We start from the raw sequence: 19,140 nt of genomic DNA on the forward strand, positions 1-19,140 counted from the left end.
TATAAAATTACATTTTGATGTTTTAATGCCTCGTTTAGACCAATTTAAGTCCTGCTTGTAAAAATGCTGCCTCGATTATTTATTTATCTCTCAGTCCTCCAACATTATCTCGAAAATCTTCCTGCAAGTTACTGAGCTGGCAAATCAAATACATGAAATCACACACTCCAGGTAGATGACTTAGTAATTCAATCACAATGTGTCTATTTTCTTTCTATAACCACAGTGGAGAATAACAAAATTATTGCTGTGATATATTTAGAGAGTTTTCAACTCCTGTCTCATTGTATCATAATCTGTTGTGCTTTATAAAGCTTCAGTCTGATCCTCTAAGCAGCCCCGAGTCAGGTTTCACGTCTCAGTGATACATGAAACTAGATGCCCCAGCCGACCCTGCTTTTATTTTAACATCCAAATGTCTGATGACACCTCTTTCTGTCTTTGTACAAATCCAACATGTTGTGCTCGGTAGATGTTAGAATGGGATGTAAGATATCTGTCCTGTTACAGACCTTTAATCTAATAATTTCCTCTACTGCTTTTATTCAATCAGGACATGTTGACTTTTGTCCAGGTTCAAGGTAGAAATCATACATCATGGCAGGTTCACTAATCAGTACAAAATTCAACTGAGCTGGTTATTTAAAGAGATTAGAGATGTACAAATATGAATCAGCTGCCACCAGCCTGTTTCCTCCACAGATTTTTGTTCCACATGTTTTCTGTGCAGTGGGGAATCCTTAGAGCCTTTCAGGCCTTCAAAATAAAAACTACGTTATCAGCATTTTAAATGTAAAGTGGATCTCTTTAATTCAATTATTATTCTTTTAGCCTTATGTTCTATGAAGTTTGCTTTTGACATGAGTTTTTTTTAGTTTTGTTCTAATCATTGAGAAAGATTTATCCGATCAGACTTTGTGTCATCTGGGCAGAGAAAAGCCGCTGACGGTTAGGACTTAATAACGGGGACAGGACGGCCTGCAGCTCCCATGTGTGTTTGTTCAGAAAGCAACAGGTGAATGAACCAATTACCTTTGGGTTTATAGCCGATTAGACCCAAACTCATTGGGTCTGCCTTCCCTAAGCCTGGAGGCCAGAGGCTGTCTCTCAGGGTTCACCCAGCTCTAACACTGTGATTAGACCTGAGCCTGAAGAAGCTCCAGCTGCTGCAGCTCAGTATCGTGAATGACGATCACTCACTCAGTGGCTTCATGAAAGAAACGATGTCACAACTCTGTTTGCTGTGGAGCCGTGACCCGACCCAGTATCACAACTCACTTCAGTTAGTGTGGTGCCCCCTCATTGGTCGTGTGGAGGTAAACAAAGCAGACACTCCACGAGACAGAAATGGAGTTGGTTTTATCCTTTTTATTTATTTTTCATTCTCAGTTAAGTGGCTGGTCATGTTTATTACACATACAATAATGAGGAGGATCTTTACATTCATTCACTTGGGGGAAGAAACAAACACTACACAGCACTCAATGAGGCTCAAGCACGCACAAAGAGGAGGAGAGGCGGACGCCACACATCACACAGGCCTGCGTTGGGAAAGAGGGGACGTTTGGAACAGCCCGAGTGGCACAGTTCTGTCAGACAACATTCCCAAGTAAACACCTTATAATGTGTCAATACAGAGTTAGTTACAGAGCACCTTCTTGAAATTGTGTTTTCTTTATAATTATCCACAAAGAGGAGACACAGCACGTTGTTTTTTGGTAGTCAGGAGGAAAAGGCACTTGTGCTGTGCTTACGAAACATAGAGAAGACTACACTGAAGCAGAGATGGAAGCTCTGAATCTGGCTTCACGCTTCAGATTCAGAGTGGGAATGTTTTAAAAATGGAAAATAGCTCACTGTCAAATTCTTTAGTTCTACATGTGGAAAGGAAAATGAGTGGAAATCATTATCTCGTGGACTGAAAAAGAAACGACGCATTAGAAACGGCTAATGTATCTACTGCTCACGGTGGCTACTACAGGATATTGATTTTAGAAAGTTTGAGAAGTGTATCTTTCACCACAAAAAACCTGCAGCCAGCCGTAACGACAAACACAGATTGACATGACATACATGACAGGACACTTAGCAACAGATAAAGACACGAGGGTGGAACACAATGGCTCTCATAACAATGTGAACACTGTTAAATATATTATTAGAAAAGAATCAAACACGGAGGGGTTCGACGAACGACAGCGTGACAAGACAGAAAATCACTCTTTACTAAAAACAGAAGCCACCCGGCCTTTTCATCCAAGTCAACGAGCGGCAATGACGGTCAAGTCAGTCGGACTTGCACCGGCCTCAACTTTCAGCTGCTCCGGGTGTGCTTCAGTTCAGCCACCTTTATTTTAAATGTAGAGAAACTACGTGAGACGTCCACAGAAACTCAAGCAGCACACGTATAAGGGGGAGAGAGCCACGGCGGGGGGGTCAGCAGGGGTCATTCAGGCTGCACATGTGAGCGGCTTCAGGGTCAACTTCAGCAAACAGTTCATGATGACAACTACTCAGCACAACGCATGCAGGGAGGGATGGAGGGAAGGGGGGGGGGGGCAACAGATTGTGTCGCTATCTACCAGCCAAGGCGGAGGCGGGGGGGGGGGTAAGGAGAGGCGAGGGATTTAGCGAAACATTAAAGTGTTATCAGAGGTGGAGGGGAGGTCGAGTGTGAGCGGGGTCCTCTTTTTCTTTTTTTCTTTTTCTCCCCCACGTTAGTCCCGTGTTCTTGAACGTCTGCCCTCGAGCTGTTGGAAGGGGGGTGTCGAGTGGAGAGGGACCTCAGCGTTTGGCTGGAGAAGCGCTCCTGCTTCCCTGCAAAACACACAACACATCATCAGATGAATATGTGCACGTGGCCGCCCCGCATGTCTGGCGTTAAAGAACCACTGGGATGTTTCTGTTTTCATTCTTTGTCACTCACTAATCACCCTGTAGTGAATTTGCCATCTTGTAGTGGTGTTGGAAAGGTTAGATCATTTTGATACCCTATATAGTGCACTCTTTGTATCCCACAGTGCATCGTGAACAGCTAGTTAGACAATAGTCAAAATTTTGAACACATGAAAAATCAAAGTAAAGCCAATTGGAATAGGAGACGCAAACACAATACAACCTATGTAACACAAGAATAGTCAGAAATGTGATGCAGATACTCAGGTGAAGGGAAATGTTTCAGAATCTTATTCTGACTCCAAAACTTCCAACTTTTATCACACATTATTTTATTTTTTTGCTATTTATAGAAAATGGTTTGTGCTACGGCAAGTTTGTGCTGTATTTGTCCTATGAGAGGAAATAGAGTTGGACAGGAGGTAAAGCTGTTGGAACATATTGCTCCAAAAATCCGGCAAATATGTCCTTAAGGTTTTCAGAGGAAAACCAAAACACCCTGTTTCCCCTTTTCATTGTTCCCTGAATTCCAGACAATATGTGCTGTGTTTACTACAAAGCCATCTCTGAAACCACATTGTATTGTTTTTCTTCCAACTCTCTTATTCAGATAAAAAAAAAAAACTAAACAGGAAGAATAGAGGACTCCGGAAGAGAGAAAGAAAGATTATACACATGAGACAAATCTTTATGGATGGCTCGCGAAGGCTGAGGATTGAGCTTTTGTTCGAAGCTTTTCCTCAGAGGAAAACTCAATAAACAGCAAGTGAACGGAGATTTAAATCTGAAAGCAGAAAATGAATAGAAACTAAGTGTGAAACATTCATTTAAAGTGAATGTGGCTTTGTGCTCATTTCCATTTGTAACGTGATGCCATTCGAGCGCAGAAAAAAAACGGAAGTGATGGTGTGACGGCACAGAGCCGGCGCTAATTAGTCCTATCAGAGAGATTTGAAACCAGCGTCCCAGAAGTTCTTCATCTCCACACTGTTTACTCTCATGTAGATTAGTGACAACAGTTTAGCCACTACAGAAGAGGACGCAGCCCCCGGGGAAATTTGGATTTCTGTCCATCGTCAGTATCTAGCTGCTAAACCAACTAATGTAAGGTGCCATGAGAGAGCCCGGCTGATGAAACACTGACGGGGGTGAACTGGCAGAGCATGGGAGCTGCCACTCCTGTTCATGGCATTCAGTATGAAAAGAGATTAAATGTCCTGAAACTCTCTGTGTGGGAGTTTGAATCCCTGAGGTCTCTTTAGTCACCACAGGAGAACTGAGTCATATCGTCCATCTGTGCTCTGAGCAGTTTGGACTTTTCATTTTTTGACATTTCATTTTTTCTTTGACTTATTAATTCACCTCTAATGTCTTACTTTAAAAGTCTGATATTCTACGATCGCCACAGATCAGAAACACTAAAGCTGCTTTCGGACAAGCACTGAACTCGGACAAGCACTGAAGAGCCCATGTGAGAAAACGGCAGGAGATTATCTGGAGGATTCGTCGCGAGCGTGTGCGCATGTTGATGATGTTTCTGACATGTGAAACGTCCCGTAAATGAAAATAAGTACAGAAAACAAATATCTCAGGATGAAAAAGCAGTCAGTAGAGCATTTGGTGAAAAGCGCAGACGCTGGTGTGGATGTGCTGTAAACAGAAACACCTGATCTCTGCAGCACACTTCATACTGAGAGCCACTGGAGTAAGGTGACTTGTCTTTCTGGTGCAGGGGCTGTGACCATCAGAACTAGTTCTAAGTTCAAACAGCCCCACAGCCATCTGAGTTATTGTTACTATAAAATAATGAATTATGGCAGCTATTAATATATAACGGTAACTTATAAATCAGGGACAGGACATTATACAAATTTTGAACCAGCTTATATATGATTTGTATTCAAAGACACTAAAAGCAATTAGAACTATACTTTGTATATCGTTAACATTTAAGAGACTTATAAAACATGGATACATTTTCCTATAATTTGTATATAATGTCTTCTATGTGGTAGGGGCACATTTTGCCTATGTTGAATTAAGACTTTAAAAAAAAGCTTTTATCCAAAGAAACAAACAAAATAATAACATTTACAAAACAGAACAAATATGTTCCAAACTAGCTTCTGAATTTGGCGTCATCCTCCCTGCTATTGCTTTCATGTGCAGTAAGTTAGTAAAAAAAACATCAGAAATCTCATAGACTGCATACAAAACAGATTTTCAATATGAGCACAACAGGACAGAGAGAGTCCAATGTTTAGTTTCATATTCTAACATTTGTGCGCAGTGAGTCCACCAAAGCGCCTGAAGGAGCTCATGGGGCTTGGCAAGATATTGATGGCACTGCAAGATATTGCTGTATTATACATTTTACACAAGCAACCTCTTCCCTGTAAAGCAGTTAAAGTACGTTAGCTAAAGCCCCCACTGGACCCTTCTCAAAACTGGATCTACCATCCACAGCATGATTATACCCGAGCTGGCGTCAAAGCTGGTAGCGTGCACGATGATCAATCTGGCCTCTAAAAGCCTCTTATTATTCTGCAGCTGCAGTAGTGATGAGATTAGGATGTCTTCTGAGCGTATCAATGTTGTACGAATGTGCAGTGACTTCAACTCAACTACATCAGGTATCAGTTACTCACTCTGCTGCTGATATCATCACTGCGGCAGAAAAAAAAAAAAAAAGGGCAAAGAAAGTGATTAATGAAATATTCAAATTTCAATTCAGCTTCATTTCCTTGAGAGGTAAAAGGTTTAGAGGAGCCACTTGGATATAACGTTGTAACACAGTGTCTTTCTTTACCATTTTGAAGATCCTAGTGAGGGAGCCTTTTCCATCCCCTGCACTGGCCTTCTTGGCTTTAGACTGGGACTTCTGGTTGCCCTGCAAGAGACAGAGAGTGTGTCAGAGAGTCGTGGAGATGTCTGGCTGGGGACTGAGCTGTTGCATGGAGCCCTTTATTGCTTTTCAGTTCAGTGGGGAGAGGGGATGATACAAGACAAACAGAAAAGTCTGGAGAGAATATGATACATAAAACCTGCTTCTCCGGGGTGTGCTCTTGAAAACTGAAAGTATCCGGGCCATCCATTCTGTATGTGCAATCCAGTTGCTCCCTACTTTTACAGTATAATTGTGTTCCACTTGCTGGAGGGTTTTCATCCGAGAGCTTTAATTGAATTATACATGAGCGAAAGAGCTGTAAAGCAGCAAGAGGGTCGGTGAGAAAGGGAAAAGGTTCAAGCCACCAATGACTTTTTTCTTTTAGAGGAAAAGAGGTGGGAATTTTCTTTGTACAAACGTGAAGGCCACACCCTCTCGAGACCACATGTCAATCAATCCATATACCTGCAGGTTACAGTACCAAGACCGAGAGCTGTCACTTAAGAAACACGACAGCAAAGGACAAATCGATGCTCATCAGTTCTTGAAGAGTCTGTTTCCCGTTCTGTCTTTGTGACATTCAGGAAGTTCCTTTATTCACTTCCTCACAGGAGGAAATAAAGTGGAGGAAATGTATTTTATTTTGGTTACGCTTAAACATGCAGAGATGTTGATGTTGAATCACATCAGAAAATGGAAAATGAACTATGGGAACTGATTTGAAGGTTAATTCCCTTCAAACAGAACTTTAAAACGCAGTTAGAAAAAACGGATTCAGATTCAAATTCAAAGTATGCACAGGCAAAACTGTCCTTCTTGTCCTTTATGAACCATTGCATGTATCGACTGACTGCAACATATTGCAAAGGAAAGCTGAAGTAACTAGACGTTAAATTCAGGATTAGTGAAAAAGAAAGGAAGAAAGCCTGAGACAGCCACCAAGGAGGTTACGTTTTCATACCTGCCTGTTTGTTTGCTCGCTGGTTTGTTCGTGTGTTAGCACGATTACACAAACACAACTGGATGGATTACCATGAAACTTGGTGGAAGAATGTGCTAAGGGTCAGGGAAGAACCCATTAAATGCTGGTGTGATTTCTATTGAGGGGACTGATGCAGGAAGTTGATTTCACTTTCTTTAACATTTCGAGAAAGGACATTTTTTTTTATTTTACAGATTTCCCTCAAAATCAGGCATATTTAGGGAATTGATTTCATTGAGTGTGTGGAATTTGGGGGGAGGAATGCCCTCCATAGAGTTTCTAGTTGCTCCCTCAGCAGTGTCTCCTGTGTCCACATTTCAATCTTTACGCCCATCCACCCTAGAGCTGCCTCATGATTCAGATTAAGCAAACACACTATCACCAGGAGCTTCAATGAAGTGCGGATAACGTCACTTAAAGCAGAAGGCAGCCTCACTTCAGCCAGCCGCAGAGGAATTTAGAAATGAAAGAAGGATAATGAAGAGAGGGGTAATGCCTGTGCTGTCATGAATATAAAAATGTGCGCATGTGAAATGGACAAGTTAGGCGGCACGAAAAGCCACGAAATGGAAATGATCTGTTTGAAATGGACTGAAGTCGGAGGGAAGTGCATCGCTGATGAATGGACGGATTACAATGGCTAAAGTGCCTGATGGAGACAATATGGAAATGGAGCCACTGTTTTAGAGGATGGCCTCACTCGCCCTTTGCTTAAATTTCATCAGGCAAACCAAACCTACCATGCCCATCTTGGCTGCTAGTCCTGTCCACTGGGTGTGTAGAGCAACAAGAGACAAGCACAGGGGGTAAAAGACAGAGGGGACAAAATAGAAACGTGGGTCTTACTCAGCGCAAAGGCAGGATGGGAAGGAGAGGAGGCAGGTAGGAGGGTCCATCCAGGAGGGGGAGAAGTCACAGGGTCACGGGGGGGCAGGAGCAGATGAGGAACAGAGGGAAGGAGGGCAGATATGTGGGGGGAAGGAGAGAGGAGCGAGGCAGATGCTCACATTGAGAAGGGCACAAGTTTAGTGACATTCAGCAGCAAACATAGACATAAATGCATTAAATACACATGTGAAACCCTTTAAATTGATAGGCCTCATGGAAAACACTCAGCATATACACGAATAATCTTACATAGTGTTAGATGAATATAGTTCAGTAACAGCTAAGAAACTGTTGTTATGCAATGTTGCACCCCTAAACCCCCCAAAAGGATGTCATCTGTTGTTTGTTTGACCCATGGACTGTGTGTTAAGATTGGACGATGTGTTTCCTTCAGTTGTTCAAAAATGAAGTTAAAGGTCCACCTGATTTTGCACATTGTATCTCTTTGCACATTTGTCATACTTTCTGTGCAAAATTATAGTTGCAAATGTTGGAAAGTGCACATGAGGACCTAAATATCTCAAATATGTTTGTTACGTCTCTGCGCAGGATCAGATTGATTGTTGCATTTCTTGAGTTAATGTAGTAGTACCAGTGTGCTCTTCTTTGCCATACAGTTTCTCCTTAAAGATTTGTACATTTACTGTCCTCTACATCTGTATATGTGTATATGTACATGTATGTATGCACTTTAACTTGTAGCAAAGTGTCAGTGTGACTCAGACTCACCCTGGACTTAGGAGGGGCAGGGGACACCTGAAGAAGAGTTAATGACAGAGATTCATCACAGTTAGTGAGAGACCAGGAGAAACAGACACAGGGAATGGACAGAAGAGTCGGTGACTGATCAATGGAGTTCATTCTGAGCATTACTCACAATCGTGCGGAAGAAATGGACCACAGCGTTTTCTGCTCCACGCTTACGAGGGGAGGTTGCAGATGCTTTCTGAGGGCCTGGAGAGAGAGCGCCACGGAAAGATCCCTGGAAAGGAAAGGAGAGGAGAGGAAAAGAAGGGAAAGGAAAGAAAGGGAACAATAGACATACGTGTTACATGTATGTTTATGCACAAAACTAAATTGACTTGGGCTTAAACTCTTGAGAGTGAAATGCCTCCTCAAATACTGAAAATCATTAAGTGTAGGATTAGTATCTTAACTGATGGAGAAGTAACCCTGTTACAAAAGAGTTTATTTACCTCCTGGGAATGAAATAAATGAACCATTGAAATAACTCCCATTTGAACAGGCCGTCCTGTTGCTTGTTCTACTTACCTGTTGACTGATGAAAACAAAAGCACCCAAATGACGTGTTGCCATAGCACCACAGGAGGTGGCTGATGGGAAACAACAGCGGCTCAGAACTGTTGCATAAATGAGATTATTTAACAATCATTTAGTTCTGAATTGAATTTTGAATCAATTTACAGGTGATGTAATAACTTTATCTTTGTCTATAATCATCGAAGGCAGCAACAAGACACAATGCTGCAATATTCAACTTCAGAACATTAGATCAACATATAAAAAGGATGTATTTATTGTTTGGTATGGATCAGGCTACAGTGCTTTAGAGCACGTACCATGTGTGGTGTTGTGCATGCAGCTGTGGTTTGTAACAGTGGAGGGAAGAAATAAGAATCTGCAGCACAGTGATGGTTAGAAACTTATAATTTAAACTAAATTTGTTTAAACTTTTCTTTCAATGTTTTTCTGGTCATTTTCACCATCTGCTCCAACACCTGTGTAAAGAGTTACTTCGCTGTATTAAGGTTTTTAACTTCTTGACCTTGCAAACCACAGAAAGACGTGGCTGCTGAGAGCTACCACCTGAGAATTTGTATATGTTCATGCTGCCTGCTCTACTTAGACATAAATCTCCTGTTAACTTCCATCCACCCGCAGATTTTCATAAACTGTGCGTTCACATGCTCCTCAAAAGGTTGTGATGTTGTGAAGTTTTTTCCGACTTTGGTGTGTTCATGTGCTTTGACGTGGGGATGTGGAGAAAAGCATGGACACTGTAAAAATAAGTGTTGTATTCATGTGTTCAGAGCAATTAAACAACATCTCAACACCCCTTTCCAATATTTGCAAATAATTGAAGAGCAAAGAAAAGGGATCGGGTGCAGACATGAAACCATGTGAAATTCATGTAACACAATTATAGGGACCAAAGTGATCAGGGTTATCGGTATAATTGCTAAATTTAGCTGAAAATGTTCAAAACGTGAGTTGAGGAATGTATATATTAGAAATAAAAACACTGTGTCAGACGTTACACTGAGGAAGGAAAGGGTTCAGCTCGCTAAAGAAGTAATTTCAGAATATCACGATGATACTGAAGACAGGAAATGAAAAAGCAGCTAGTTCCATTGTTCAGTTCCTTCGGACGAAAACTGAAATAAAGCTCGGAAACCGCCTGCCTTGCTATCAACCAATCACCATGGTAATTACTGTAATTATAGAAATGGTACAACCAATCATTTGTTACTTTATTATAGTATGAGACGGTCGGCATTTTTATCCCAATTCAGATGTACGCATGTTCCTCATAAAAACGTCTGTACTGGCTAAAAGGTCTGGTGTCGAGCACACCTGAGAGTTTGTGTGTGTCGAAGTGACATTTGACAAATTCGTATTAGAAGCTTTTTCTTTTTTTTTGGTATTTTCTTGTCATGGCTTTATCTCAAACAAGAAAATGAATTATTATCTGCACACACAAGTCAATGCAGCCAAGCGCTTCGAAGTCAGACCTTACAAAGGCTTTACCAAGACGAGCGCAGGTCCATACCCTCTGTCTCTAAGGCCCCGAAAAAACTGGTGTGCATAAGAAAAGAGAGAAAAGATAATATAATAAAAATTGCAAACAGCTCAGACACAAAACAGGTGAAAAGTATGATTCCAACCTGCTTCCCACGGGAGGAGGAAAATAACAAACACATTTCCACCCACTCAGTATGTGCAGTCTTTTCAGTTAATGCTGCCTCATTCAGCCCTTTTCTCTGTGACCCCATTAATGCAGGACGAAAAAGTGTGTGTGGGGGGGGAGTATCTGCAGTGCAACGGTTCACACGATGTGAGAGACGTGCGCTGTCACACGTGCCACCTTTACTGTCTTTTTTGGGGGGGGGGGGGTTGTGAAAATGGACCAACTAACATGGTTTTTATGACTCATGCCAAAGGTTTCTGTCAGTCTGTATAACCACCAAATGTGCTTTTATAATAATGATTATGTCAACGATGTGATGTCTGTTGTCATAATGTGTATTCCAGCTCCTGCAGCTTCCTCAGTATTTCAACAGTGACCCCCATTAATTATGTCCTCTTTAATGTGTATGCTACTCTGTGTGTGTCTGTGTGTGTGTGTGTGAGTCTATTACATCACCTACTGTGTTTTTTGAATGGATGCAAATGATGGAGGCAGAGAGAAAAATGGGAGGAGGGAGAAAATAGAGCAGCTTTGGCGGCGTCGCCTTTTGTTTGGGGCAGAAAAGAGGAAGAGGTGAGAGAAGGAACAGGAGATGAAATGAAGCTGTATGAATCCTGGATGGTGCCGTCTCCAATTTCAGCCCTTTGATGTGAAAACAACTTTTTCTGCCTGTTTCTGTACATTGTTCTTCAGATGATGTATTATGAGCTGGGGGAAACGAGGAGGGCGATGGCAGAAATCAGGATTCAGGACGAAGACGTCCCCGACCCGAAGCTTACCACAAAGTGCAGGTTAATGATCGCAGAGGTCAGAGGTCGCTGCCCGGGCAGCCTGCTTCATTATGAATGATGCTTAATAATTAATCCTGGAGTGGGGAGAGCTGGACATGCATGGTTGAGAATTGTTATCTTCATCATTAGCAAACCCTTTCATGGGAGGAAGCAGCACTTCTCTGTTTCACACAGCCATGCCCCCCCAGTGGTTAGGAAGCGGAGTTACAGATGTCAGCGTCTCTGCAGCTTCACACCTGAAATGTACAGATCAGCCTGTGCACCTGAGGTCCACAGTAATTACTACGCTCAACTCTTAAGAATATCTTTTCTGTTTTGTAGTTGCACTTTTTCAGATTGACTAACAGCGGCGGTGCTGGGCCAATCGATCTGCCTGACAAACATAGCGGTGCGTCTGTCAGGGGAGATAGACTCCACTGACAGACGCAGCACGATATTGGAAAGGCAATCAGGTCTCGCACCACATGAGATCAAGCACCGAGTAAAAAGGTTCATTAAACCTTTATCTGTGCTGTCGTTCAGGACCGATGAAGGAAGAACTAATTTCTAAGGGACTGTATGAAAAGTGAAGGGGATATATACATTTATTTTTTATTTTAAGATAAGTTTGAAAATCTTTGTGTTTTGATATCAATAGGTTTTAAATTACAGTATAACTTTTTTTTCAAATCTTTTAACTATTTAGGGTAATTGGAGACTCAAACTTTCCTGTTAGCCTGATTGGTTGTTTGTCTCTGTAGCTCTGTTCAGACCTGGTGACCATTTGTGATTCATTTCCCCGCTCTATGTGAAAATAATCAAGACGGTCCTTTGCGTTCGTGAAGACCAAATTATGTTCACACTTGCTTAATGCTTATCACTTGTGATCGGATCACTCAGGACGGATGTTAATACCAGGTCTGAATGGTGTGTGTATGTCAGTCCTCGTCTTGTGCCCCATGTCAACTGGGACTGGCTCCAGCTCCCCCTGCAACCCTCAAAGAAGTGGTGTAGATAAATGATGGATGATGGAAACTATACTTTTTGGGGAGACTGTTTTCTTCTTTTCTTTTCTTTTTTAATTAAGACACATAATATTTAGGCCTCCTCCCCACCGCAATAATTTCCACATGGCCCCTTAAGGTTCATTTGTTTAAACATTTGCCAAGAAGCCCATAACACCAGCATCCAAATGAAATGCTTGAATAACATTTGCTCCTTTCATTTCTCGAACTCAGAGGCAACACACACAGAGATTGCACTGGCTCTTTCAATGTGGGGCTGATAAGGAAGGCCTGCTGTTAATTCTCCTGTATCAATCATTTGCACCTTTTCTTTAAATCAAATTAAATTAGAATGCGAGTCTCTCCAAGCTCCTAGACAGTGTTTGTCTAGTGTAGCAAACCTCCTGTGTCAGGGCGCCCGGCTACTGGAGATGAATACAATTGCACATTTTAGCATCTGAAAACAGAAATTGAAATAAGCCTGCACTGACTGAATCTGCGAGAGGAACTCACGAGAGGCCTAACTCTTGCGAACATGCTGCTGGTCACGTTAACACAAAGTTGCTTCTGACAAAATTTAAATGACTCAATAGCAGCGGCGCTTCTCTCCAAAATAAATCTAAATTAATGACTTTAAATTCACATGTGTCTCCAGGAAACACGGACGAGGAGCCTGCGGTGATCAGAGTTTATTTCATTCTCTCATCTCGCTGTTTCCTCTTTAGGCTCAAAAAAACAATTGAAGTCAGTCAGCCATTACTCCCAACTATCAGAAGGGAGATAAACAGTAGCTCCACTTTCCATTAAACTCTGATAATTCCTTTTGTTTCGCATAATACAAATGTGACTGACTGACTCAACTGTGAAATATATTTATTTGTCTTGACGTCTATAATCTTAAAGAGCGAGGATGCAAACAAAGCCCAGACACGCTGAATGAATATTCAAAGTTAAGCATCGTACATCTCGTTGCTTTTCTTAGTCGCACGGCGAGTGTTAACAGGAGTTAGGCGAGCAGTTAGAACAATTCGTCACACATTCACAACAGTAGAAGAGGGGAAAAAAATGGAGACATCGAGACATGAATTAAAACAACAAAAAAAACTGAGTGTTGTTAAAGAGTTTTAATCAAGCAGTAATCCAAAAAGAAAAAAAGCTCCGAACAGGATCAGGTTAGAAACAGATACAAATGGTTACAAGAGTTGAAGGCGTTACAGAGCAGGGATCAGCAGCGATCCATCCAAACTCTCCCACTGGGTCAAAGACATGTGAACCTGAGGTGAGCTACAGCTGATGTGGGGCTCCATCTGAGACCCCGGCGGTTAGAGTACAGTGTCACACAGGTTTTGGTTTCTGTTCCTCAGAAAAAGGTTGCTTCATAAAAATAAATCACTCCTGCCTCGTATATATATATATTCAAGAAATTCATATGCAAATCAGGATTCTTTATTTTACTAATGTTCATGCAAACTTAATTTCCCCTCCAATTAGCTACCCATGTAATTTGAAATGATAAAAAAATAAAATAAAACTGTTAGCATTCAAATGCTGATTTCCTGCAGTCGTTTCTTGTTTTTTTTTTGGTGTCGTTTCTCATTTCAACACTTTGTCAAAGCTCAGGCTTAGATTGAAAATAAAGTAAATCAGACAAAGCTTTAAACCATAAAACAATTGAGCTTTACTGAAATAAGCATGCATAGCATAATCTATAACAGCAAGCAAGGACACAATCTCCCCTCTAACACTGCAGCCAACAAGTCAGAGTATATGCTGGGAGTGTCTGTGCACACAGGCAGGGCAGATCTGAATCTATGCTAAAAAAATGTTTCCATTATGAATTCTTTCTGGAAAAATAAGTGCTTGCAGCAGAAAGTTAGCGCAGCCTGTTTTTTCTTTTGTTTTACATTGCTAGGCAACAGAGGTGGGGCGAACCTGTCAGTCATTTACTTGAGAAGTTGAGATGTTAACACTCATCAATTGAAGGCAAACCCTTGGTGAATACATACATATATACATATATATATGTATATATATAGTATATAAATATCTTTGTACAAGTTTTTTTTGTGGCAAAAGGAGAACAAGAAAATCTAAACAAAATACTGCAGCAAATTGATCACGAGCCTAAATGTTAATTAAAAGCTTCACAACTTGTTCTGTTGACATTTTCCCTGAACATTTCAAGAAGTAACAGTTTTCACAAAAAGCTAAACAAAATCATCTGATCAGCAGAACAGGCTCCTGCTAAAGGCTCATTTATGCTCCTGCTTCGAATGATAAAACGGTCACAAGCTCATAAGGCTCACACCTCTGCGTGTGCTTTTTAACGGCATGGTTGTGAAGCAACACATCCACTAGAGGGCAGTGCAGAGTCGATCGTTTCTGACAAATACAATCACGGCAACGCTGAAGGAGTTGGACTATGTGCCATGCTAAAAAATGGTATAGATGCCTTTAGTTTCTTTTAAAAAATCACAGTCTCAGAAAGTACGGCCATTGATGAAATTTCCTCCTTTTGGTTTCTTCCTTATGGTCATCTCGCTTGAACAATTGGCTTCACTGCCCCCCCACGATTTCAGGTGGTACTGCCCTATTTTGACTGTAAGCTTTCAGAAAACGCCCACAAATACAGACGACATGGAGCATAAATGAGCCTTGAGACTTGAAGCATACATGTATAAAATAATGTTCTCATCCTGAATCTTACACTGAACACCTTTTCATAGTTGACATAAGGCATGAGGGGGGGGGGGGACTGCATATTTTCATCCTGCTCAGTGATTTCCTTGCCAAAGCACTGATTAGTGCTCCAAGAGTTAGAAATGGTGGATGTTATTATCAGGATTTAGCTCTGAGTAACATAGCTTTCCTTTCACCATCATCAGTGACGTGCATGTTGCACGACAGCTGTACAGATGTGACTCATGTGACTCATGTAACACTGCCAGGCCTTCCTCCTGAAATCACTACAAGAGGCTGAGGGATTCAGCCTCAGCTTGTTGCAGTACAGTGTTTGTCAGGATCACAATGAATGCTCAGTGGTGTCTGTGAACATTTACACCACATTTGACACCGAGGCTGGAATCCCAGTTTCAACACCACCTCCAGATGGCATCACTGAGTGAAGGGCCCCATGGAGTGGAAAGGCGTGGAACCAGCAAAGCTGCAGTCTGGTTCTTAATAGCCATGGCAACAGTGCCCGGCAGTCCATCATGACTGGAAGTAGATCCCAGTCTGTTTGAAGTGATGGACAAACTGGTGCCAGGAGCACAAACAGAACTTTCACTACAGTAAAAATAAGCCAACACCCCAAACTATCTTTTTCTTACTTTTTTGACAAAGTAGACCTGATTAATAAAGTTTAATATTTACTTATCATAAAAACTCTGCTTCCCTGACCTCATTAAAGTACAGACTTATTAAATAGCAATGCAGGCTCATAATTACTTGTCTGACAGATTGGATAAGCCTGCTCTTTTACTTTATGAGATGCAGCCTCCTCTATATATTCGGGGGGGTGATAATATGCTCCTACTGAAATATACTGCATATCATTATATGTTAATATACATCGTCTTCCTCTTTGATCATTTATAGCATAATATAATCATTAATTGTGAATGTGACTTTGCAGACTGCTATACTGTGCAAACTGCAGCAAAGTACCTCCCTGTGGCCGACTTATCACAGATGTTTAAAAATGAGCCCAGAGACAAAGGATTAAAGTCAAAAATTTTCGACGAAGCAGCACTAACTCTCCAAAGAATCCCCAAAGCCTTGAAAATGTACCAGCATCATATCTTAATGATATCAGCATCAAATCCGACCATCATCGTTATGATTAAGGGAAGTACCTGAACTCAAACACAGCTGTTCTTATCTCCACTCTGTCAAAAGTTGTAATAAGCAAACTGTAATTTGACAGTAAAAAGCTAACAAAGTCCACCATTTCACATTTACAACAGATATATTAAAAACAAAAGCTACGCATGTCAGTACCATTTAAAGAAAAACGGAACAATATAGAAATGTATCCTTAAAATGATTCAAAATCACAGCCTCTTTGTAATAAAAGAAAATCAAATAAAACAAACTCCACCCAAAGTCATTAAACAGCGTTGATTCGTCAACTATCAGCCAGTTACCATGAATCGTGGGACAGTATCAGACTCAGGTCCACCATGAAAACAACATTAAAACCACCACGTTTCTATATAATGCAACAAATTATTACAAGATCTAAAGAATTAGAAGTTAAAAAATAAGTGGTTCTGGGAGTGAATCAGCAGAATGAACTGAGATACATGAGAAGGGTCGAGTTTTTTTTTCAACCTCAACTCTCCCTGCATTCTCACCTTGCTCTTCCTCTTCTTGTCCCCTCCGAAGAACTTTCCGATCTGATCCAAAAGGCCGGGGCTCTTCTTCCTGCGGCCCAGCCCGAAGGCGGCCTGTGCGGAGCTGCTAGCAGATGCCATGGTGGTAGCGGTAGTTGTTGGTATATTTGTATTTGTCAAAAATGGGGTTCTTGTCTCTCTCTTAAATGAGAGACTGAAAGACAGAGTAGGAAGAAGAGAAAAGAGAGGAGCAGGAGGAAAAAAAAGCTAGCCTAATCTAGGTCCTGTTCGGGGTTATCCGATCCACACTCTGAAGCTGCTCCGCTGTGTTCCTGGATGGTCTGTAGCTCATCCGATTCGGAGGGTCGCTCTTTGAAGGTGTTATCCTCCCGGCCCGGGGCATCTCGGGAGAAGAGGCGGGCCAGGTGGGGGCGTGGCGTAGCGGTGTCAGGGTCAGCTGTGCTGGCGGGGGTCCAGGACTGGTGGGGGCCCTCAGCGCCCGTGGAGTCAGTCACCGCCGGCTTCGTCGAGATGCAGCCATTGTTCTGGTTCGCATCTGCCTCACCCAGTCCTGTGCAGAAACAAACAAGGGTCATCTATGGGCTCGGGCCTGCATGGCACACAACAAACCACAGCAGCAGCACAATGGGCTCTTTTGACGCGGCCGTGCCCTTCCTGCTGTAGCAGGGAGCAGCACAGCTAACGTTTCACATCTTTACCAGGGGGAACCTGCTGAAGTGGAAGAGGTGGCGACGTGAGATTAAAGACGTTCGTACGTTGGCCGAGACAGGAGCACAATAACGGAAAACACCAATGCAAGAGCCACAACGCAGAGATGAAAACACAACCGCAAAAGCCACAACAAAACTACAAAAGCACACACACAACGGAAAACGCAAGCACAATGGATACATCATAGATGAATGGATCAAGACAAGCAAGTCCATGCTTAAAATGTGAAGCTTCTCTATTTGAGGTGTTGGTACAGGTGCTTAAAGTGCCCAAAAAGGTAGAAGTAGAAATGTCTGTGTACTTCCTTTTGGGGGATCTCTGAGTACCTTTACCAAAACACCTCAAACAGACAAGCATCACATTTTTAACTGCCACTGGCTTGACCGGGTTTTGACAAACGATGACTCACTTGACCACAGAAAAAAAAAGCAGAAGTCTGTTCATCTCTGTCAACATTGTGGCTTCATGTTGTGGCTTTTGCAGTAGTGTTGTCATCATTGCGTTTGTGTTTTCGGTTATGGCAGTTGTGTGTGAAGACTGGAGCACAGTACATTAGCAACTGAAAAGTACTCCCTAAACTCTGGAGTCACTTTCACCACCTTTTGTTTTCCGAGGTGACGCCTACGGAGTCAAATCAATGTTAAAGCAACAAACGCAAGTTTAATTTCACTGGCGTACAATCCATCACAGTGCGTTAACACAACTTGATTTCTGACAGAATTGGATTAACATGTTTTTACATGTTCAGGTTGCACCACCTCACAGAGTCAACCCTGCATAAACCATCCGATCTCATCTCCCTACAGTACCACAGTTCATGTTTTCAGTTCAAAGTGTGTTTCAGTGTGATAGTTCCAGTGAGACGGAGACACAGCTGTTCCTGTTGAGTCCACTTTGACAGCTATCCATTAAGCCGCTCAGCTCCCACAGCGTTGGACATCCAGCACATTCCTGCCTCCGACACAATATCCACACTGTACTAGCAGAAATGGTGTAGCACTACAGAGAATCTGCATGCTAATACCAGCGGAACAGTGGGTCGTTGTCAGAGCTGCATAGTTATTACGGAGAGACAAAGGCCCAGTGTCACTAAAATAACTCCTATAAGTATGGATTTTCAGCCCAAAGCACGGTGACACTCATCTGATTTGGAACCCGAGAGCTACGAGGCTACCGTCTCTGCTTCTACAGTTCGTGCTACGTCTGTAAATTCACTCCATGGTTTGCTACATGGAATAACTCCTGATAACAAATCTGTAGCAGCAACATTAATCTCTTATTATTTTGTCCAGTGAGTTCTCCAGCTCGTTTTCCTTCTGGCATATTCGCAAGTCATGTATCCACTGTGATCGTCGCTGGAGAATAGATGCAAATATGACTTGAGCATAACATGAACTCCGGAACATATCTGCACTTTCTCCAGAGTTTGCCTTTCACAGATTCTGTGGTCAGACACGTTTCCAACAACAGGAAAGCGTTCAGATGAGGAGTGGCTCAGCATGCAAGAGATAAGACTTAACGTAGAAATTCTGCTGCAGAAATTACATGTTTGACGTCTTTGTCCGTGCCCCTGTCTTCTACGTGTATCTTTATAGCTGTGTGTCTTTCACGTATGAAAGATCAACACGTCCACTCACTCGTGGTGAATTCTTAGGACACTATCCTGCTTTATTTACAGATGGACTCATTTGGACCGGGGGGCTGGCTGGAGAAACTCCG

At 42.1% G+C, this 19,140-nt stretch overlaps 2 protein-coding genes across 6 annotated transcripts in view; both read right to left on the reverse strand.

The window, feature by feature from the left end:
* Window positions 1-1,353: 1,353 nt before the first annotated feature.
* Window positions 1,354-16,860, reverse strand: LOC117776318 (myelin basic protein-like). 2 transcript variants are annotated; one of them, XM_034610153.1, is made up of 6 exons: window positions 16,711-16,860; window positions 8,530-8,634; window positions 8,382-8,408; window positions 5,705-5,785; window positions 5,544-5,562; window positions 1,354-2,817 (listed from the first exon to the last, which is right to left on the reverse strand). In XM_034610153.1, the coding sequence occupies exons 1-5, from the start codon at window positions 16,828-16,830 to the stop codon at window positions 5,560-5,562; spliced, it is 336 nt and encodes a 111-aa protein (XP_034466044.1). In that variant the 5' UTR covers window positions 16,831-16,860; the 3' UTR covers window positions 1,354-2,817; window positions 5,544-5,559. The 2 variants fall into 2 exon arrangements, with proteins under 2 accessions (XP_034466044.1, XP_034466043.1); XM_034610152.1 differs by lacking the exon at window positions 5,544-5,562.
* LOC117776316 (myelin basic protein-like) overlaps window positions 1,354-19,140 on the reverse strand; it is a 67,505-nt gene continuing 49,718 nt past the window's right edge. The window contains exons 4-10 of one of the 4 annotated variants that reach the window (XM_034610150.1): window positions 16,711-17,260; window positions 8,530-8,634; window positions 8,382-8,408; window positions 7,505-7,534; window positions 5,705-5,785; window positions 5,544-5,562; window positions 1,354-2,817 (exon numbers count right to left, since the gene is read on the reverse strand). In XM_034610150.1, the coding sequence (XP_034466041.1) occupies window positions 16,962-17,260 (299 nt within the window). In that variant the 3' untranslated portion in view covers window positions 1,354-2,817; window positions 5,544-5,562; window positions 5,705-5,785; ... (2 more) ...; window positions 8,530-8,634; window positions 16,711-16,961. The remainder of the gene's footprint in view (window positions 2,818-5,543; window positions 5,563-5,704; window positions 5,786-7,504; window positions 7,535-8,381; window positions 8,409-8,529; window positions 8,635-16,710; window positions 17,261-19,140) is intronic. The other 3 variants (XM_034610151.1, XM_034610148.1, XM_034610149.1) reach the window with 3 other exon arrangements.

Source organism: Hippoglossus hippoglossus, chromosome 16, assembly GCF_009819705.1.
Source record: "Hippoglossus hippoglossus isolate fHipHip1 chromosome 16, fHipHip1.pri, whole genome shotgun sequence".
NCBI lineage: Eukaryota > Metazoa > Chordata > Actinopteri > Pleuronectiformes > Pleuronectidae > Hippoglossus > Hippoglossus hippoglossus.

Bases quoted from the DNA above. Each gene is read 5' to 3' on its own strand.
- LOC117776318 (XM_034610152.1), bottom strand. From the start codon at position 16,830: ATGGCATCTGCTAGCAGCTCCGCACAGGCCGCCTTCGGGCTGGGCCGC. The intron at 8,635-16,710 runs GTGAGAATGCAG...TTTCCTTTCCAG, and splicing joins ACAAGAAGAGGAAGAGCAAG to GGATCTTTCCGTGGCGCTCT. The intron at 8,409-8,529 runs GTGAGTAATGCT...ACTCTTCTTCAG, and splicing joins TCCATTTCTTCCGCACGATT to GTGTCCCCTGCCCCTCCTAA.